Source organism: Eutrema salsugineum, unplaced genomic scaffold, assembly GCF_000478725.1.
Source record: "Eutrema salsugineum unplaced genomic scaffold, Eutsalg1_0 scaffold_12, whole genome shotgun sequence".
NCBI classification, from domain to species: Eukaryota; Viridiplantae; Streptophyta; class Magnoliopsida; order Brassicales; family Brassicaceae; genus Eutrema; species Eutrema salsugineum.
The window spans coordinates 9,801,619-9,806,694 of NW_006256895.1; the positions used below are offsets into that span (position 1 = coordinate 9,801,619).

The following is a 5,076-nucleotide window of genomic DNA, read 5'->3' on the forward strand; positions in this document are numbered from 1 at the left end:
AGGATGAAGCCCATGCAAAAACCCTAGGTGAAACGTTAAGGCGGCCGACGCGCAAGGAGATAAGGAAATATTTCGAGAATCTCTCCCGAGATTCTCGGTTACGTGGTTTACAGAACTTGTATAAATAGTCAATCTATGTTATTCGCAATGTAACTTTTGCAACCCTAAACACTTTCACAGCAGTAAAAATCCCCTTTTGATCTTTTGTTATGTCGAGAAAACCCTAGAGATTTCCGATCCCTTAAAAGTTACTTAACAAATTTTGGTTGTGCGAGTTTTGTCTCATACAATTTTGCGCCGTCTGTGGGGAATCAAAATCTTCTTACTCGAAAATATCCTAAGATCCGAAGAGTATGGCAAGCAACACCTCTGACGACGTGAACAACAACAATACCAAAAACAATACCAACAACAGCGGCACGGAAAAGGATGCTCCCCTATCAAGTACGACAACAACAACCACCCAATCCCATGACGAGATGCGGAACATGTGGGTACTCAGAAAAGACATCAAGGAGCTGTAGAGCAAGCTGGATAAGGTACTAGTGGGTACTCAGAAGGTAATGCATTTTGTTGGAAAATTTGATGACCAAGCTACTTGATTTGAGAATGTGAATGAGGGATTAACACAAGAAGAGCTGCATTACATAGGGAATCAAAACAAGTTTCAGAGGTATAACAACTATAACAACCCAAACTTTTCATACAGAAATCCAAATGTAGCTAATCCAGGAGATCAGTTATATCCCTCTCAACAAGCTCAGCAAAGCTATGTTCCCAAGAATCAGTTTGAAGGGAATTTTCAGAGCAAGCAGCAATATATTGAATAACCTCTGCAGAATCAAGGAGGTGACTTCACTAGTCAGCCGCCTATGAAAAAGTTTCCACCAAGGTTTGGACAGCAGCATCACGGTCAGCAGATGGGTTCAGACTTAAGTGGGGTTCTACAGCAGATACTTCAGGGTCAGCAAAGGGTTGAGAACAGTTTTACTAATCTGAGTTCCAAGTATGAAGCTATGTAACATCAGCTGAAAGGTATTCAAAAGAATCAAGCCTCTTCCTCATCTAGAACAGAAGGAACACTTCCTGTGAAACCTGAGCCAAACCCAAAGGAGTATGACCATGCCATTACACTCAGAAGTGGTAAAGAGCTACCAGAGAGAGAACAAAGACCTGTGCTCATTGAGGACAATGTTCAACTTGGTGGGGAGGTGCCTCAAGGGAGTCTAGATGATGAAGCTGTAAAGAATGATAAAGGCAAAGGTGTGGCAAAGGATATGGTGCATGAGAAACCATATGTGCCACCAGCACCTTGTCAGCCCAAAATTCCATTTCCAGGAAGGTTCAAGAAGCAACTCTTAGATAAGGCTAGAGAACTACAAGGAATAGTAGTCTTAACCCATGAGTGTAGTGCAATTATTCAGAGAAGGAAAATCCCTAGGAAGCTATCTGATCCAGGGAGCTTTACATTGCCTTGCACTATTGGTCCTATTGAGTTTGCCAGCTGCCTATGTGATCTTGGAGCATCAGTGAGCTTAATGCCTTTCTCAATTGCAAAGAAGTTGGTGTTCACAGTTTACAAGCCAGCAAGGATATCTTTGGTAATTGCTGATAGATCAGTTAAGTTCCCCATTGGACTCCTTGAAGATCTACCTGTTAATATAGGAGACTTTGAAGTCCCAACTGACTTCATTGTCTTGGAGATGGATGAAGAGCCTGTAGATCCTCTCATTTTGGGGAGACCTTTCCTTGCTACAGCAGGAGCTATAATTGATGTGAGAGGAGGAAAGATAGATCTCCATCTAGGGTCCTATAGATTTATGTCAATGAAGCCATGAAGAAACCTACCATTGAGGGCCAGGTATTCTATATAGAAGCCATAAAGAAGCTTGCTGATGAGCTTCTTGAAGAGTTTAACACTGAAGATCATCTTCAAATTGCCTTGACTAAAGAACATGGTGAGTATGGGTACTAGGAGGATGAGACCCTTGGATTTATGAAGCTTAATGATTCTCACAAACCAGTAGGGTCAAAAACTCAGCTTTTGGAGCTGGAAACAAGCGGCCAAATGGATCAGAGTATCACTGGGTTCAGAATAAGTCATGGACTAGTTCAAGAGTGCATGGCTATGGGTTTGGAAGCTGAGGAAGAGGCTAGACCGGCTGAGGACACCAGCAACAATGAAGCTCAGGCTGATCAAGAGAGCTTCATGGGAGACTGGGATGAACACAAAGCTCCATCTGTTGAGCTTAAGCCACTCCCAAAAGGGCTCATGTATGCATTTCTTGGCACTAATTAATCTTATCCTATGATCATCAATGACAGCCTATTAGTTTATGAAGATAATGCTTTGCTCAACGAACTAAGAAAGTATATGAGAGATATAGGCTATTCCCTAGATGACATTAGAGGGATCTCACTGACTTATGCACCCATATGATACATCTGGAAGAGGAATCAATGACCTCTATAGAGCATCAAAGGAGATTAAACCCCAATCTCAGAGATGTTGTTAAGAAAGAGATCCTCAAACTCCTTGAGGCAGGAATAATTTATCCTATTTCTGACTCAATATCGGTTTCTCCAGTACACATTGTTCCTAAAAAGGGTGGCATAACAGTGGTCAGGAATGAGAAGGATGAGCTCATATCCACTAGGACTGTAACAGGGCATATAAATGTGCATTGATTATAGGAAGTTGAATGCTGCATTAAGAAAAGATCATTTTCCACTTCCTGTCAGTGATCAAATGCTTGAGAGACTTGCCGATCATCCTTATTACTGTTTTCTAGATGAATACTCAGGGTTTTTCCAAATTCCAATAGACCCTAAAGACTAAGAGAAGACAACATTCACCTGCCCTTATGGCACCTATGCTAACAGAAGAATGCCTTTTGGTCTGTGTAATGCGCATGCCACCTTTCGAAGGTGTATGATGTCGATTTCCTCTGACCTGATAGAAGAGAAAGTTGAGGTGTTATGGATGATTTTAGCGTCTATGGACCCTCCTTCTCTTCTTGTTTATCTAATCTGTCTTTGGCGCTAAGGAGAAGTGATGAGACAAGCTTGGTGCTGAATTGAGAGAAGTGCCATTTCATGGTGCAAGAAGGCATTATATTGGGGCACAAGGTATCTGAAGCTGGAATAGAGGTTGAGAAGGACAAGGAGGATGTCATGGTTAACTTGGTGGCTCCAAATTCAGTGAAAGGAGTCATAAGCTTTTTGGGACATGCTGGGTTCTACAGAAGGTTCATCAAGGAATTTTTCAAAGATAGCAATACCCTTGACATGGCTTCTATGCAAAGATGTGGAGTTCCTTTTTGATCAAGAGTGAATTGAAGCTTTTGAGAAGATCAAGCAAGCTCTGATAAGTGCTCCCATTGTTCAAGCACCAGATTGGAGCTTGCCCTTTGAGATCATGACTGATGCATCAGACTTTGCAGTTGGTGCTGTGCTGGGACAAAAGAAAGACAAGAAGCTTCATGTCAGCTACCAACTGAGAAGGAAATGTTGGCTATTTTCTATGCTTTTGACAAGTTTATGTACTATTTGGTGGGGTCTAAAGTGGTGGTCTACACAGATTATGCAGCTTTGAGATATCTAATGACAAAGAAGGATGCAAAACCAAGGCTGTTGAGATGGGTATTGCTACTACAGGAATTTGATATGGAAATCAAAGACAAGAAAGGCATTGAAAATGGAGTAGCTGATCACTTGTCTAGACTAAGAGTATGTCCCTCTTAATGATTCTCTCCCTGAAGAGCAATTGATGATGTTGAGGGCTTTGAATGAGCTGGAAGAGATCAATTCCATCAAAGAAAGGGGTTTTCCATGGTTTGTTGACGTTGTGAGCTATCTCTCATGTGGAGTGGAGCCCCCAGAAATGAGCAACTATCAGAGAAAGAAGTTCTTCAAGGATATCAAGAGGTTCTTTTAGGATGAGCCATACTTGTATGTGCTTAACAAGGATCCAAGGATCTTGTTGGAGTGCCATGGATCTGCTTATGCTGGGCACAATGCTGATTTCAAAACTGTGGCAAAGATCTTACAATCAGGGTTTTGGTGGCCCAACATGTTCATAGATGCACAAGAATTTGTCATCAGGTGTGATGTCTGCCAAAGAGCTGGGAACATCTCCAAGAGGAATGAAAAACCTCAGAATCCAATCTTGGAGGTGGAGATCTTTGATTGTTGGGGTATAGACTTCATGGGCCTTTAATATCTTCTCATGGGAACCAATACATTCTGGTGGCGGTGGATTATGTCTCCAAATGGGTTGAAGCTGTGGCAAGTCCAACCAATGACGCTAAAGTGGTGGTGAAGCTGTTTAAAACCATCATTTTCCCAAGATTTGGAGTGCCTAGGGTTGTTATAAGTGATGGTGGAAGCTACTTTGTGAATAAGAGCTTGGAGGGACTTCTTAAGAAGTATGGAGTCAAGCATAAGGTAGCAAGTCCTTCTCACCCTTTGACAAGTGGGCAGGTGGAGGTTTCAAACAGACAAATTAGATGATGCATTGTGAGCTTATAGGACAGCTTTCAAAACTCCTATTGGTACGTCACCCTTCAATCTCCTTTATGGGATAGCTGCCACTTGCTTGTGGAACTAGGGTACAAGGCAATGTGGGCTGTCAAGCTCCTTAACTTTGACATAAAAACTGCCCAGGAGAAAAGGCTTTTACAGCTTCATGAGCTTGAAGAGATAAGGCTTGATGCCTATGAAAGCTCAAGGATCTATAAGGAGAGGACCAAGACCTTTCATTATCAGAAGATAATGAAGAGGGACTTCAAAGAGGGGGATCAAGTGCTTTTTTTTCAACTTAAGGCTTAAGATTTTCCCAGAAAAACTAAGATCAAGATGGTCAGGCCCTTTCAAGATCCTAAAAGTGAGAAGCTATGGAGCCATTGAACATGAAGGAAAAGATGGGAATGGATTTTTGGTGAATGGGCAAGGGTTCAAGCCTTATTTGGCTAGTGAAATCAAAGAGAGAGCTTCTTCAGTCTCTCTTGGTGAACCCCTCTCATCTTGAAGGGTATGAAAAGTCAAATTTAGATACTTAAAACAAAGTGCTCTTGG

At 41.9% G+C, this 5,076-nt stretch overlaps 2 protein-coding genes across 2 annotated transcripts; both read left to right on the forward strand.

Moving 5' to 3' along the window:
• Window positions 1–872: 872 nt before the first annotated feature.
• On the forward strand, window positions 873–1,838 carry LOC112089204. The gene is made up of 2 exons (XM_024160186.1): window positions 873–974; window positions 1,029–1,838. The coding sequence occupies exons 1-2, from the start codon at window positions 873–875 to the stop codon at window positions 1,836–1,838; spliced, it is 912 nt and encodes a 303-aa protein (XP_024015954.1).
• Window positions 1,839–3,096: 1,258 nt separating this feature from the next.
• Window positions 3,097–4,830, forward strand: LOC112089205. The gene is made up of 5 exons (XM_024160187.1): window positions 3,097–3,248; window positions 3,444–3,729; window positions 3,968–4,104; window positions 4,203–4,488; window positions 4,531–4,830. The coding sequence occupies exons 1-5, from the start codon at window positions 3,097–3,099 to the stop codon at window positions 4,828–4,830; spliced, it is 1,161 nt and encodes a 386-aa protein (XP_024015955.1).
• Window positions 4,831–5,076: the final 246 nt, after the last annotated feature.

Excerpts from the sequence above, each read along its gene's own strand:
- LOC112089204 (XM_024160186.1), top strand. The coding sequence starts at position 873 with ATGAAAAAGTTTCCACCAAGGTTTGGACAGCAGCATCACGGTCAGCAG. Across the intron at positions 975-1,028 it reads TACTTCAGGGTCAGCAAAGG|CTGAAAGGTATTCAAAAGAA; the intron begins GTTGAGAACAGT and ends ATGTAACATCAG.
- LOC112089205 (XM_024160187.1), top strand. The coding sequence starts at position 3,097 with ATGGTGCAAGAAGGCATTATATTGGGGCACAAGGTATCTGAAGCTGGA. Across the intron at positions 3,249-3,443 it reads CATGCTGGGTTCTACAGAAG|TTGGTGCTGTGCTGGGACAA; the intron begins GTTCATCAAGGA and ends CAGACTTTGCAG. Across the intron at positions 4,105-4,202 it reads GCACAAGAATTTGTCATCAG|ACTTCATGGGCCTTTAATAT; the intron begins GTGTGATGTCTG and ends GTTGGGGTATAG.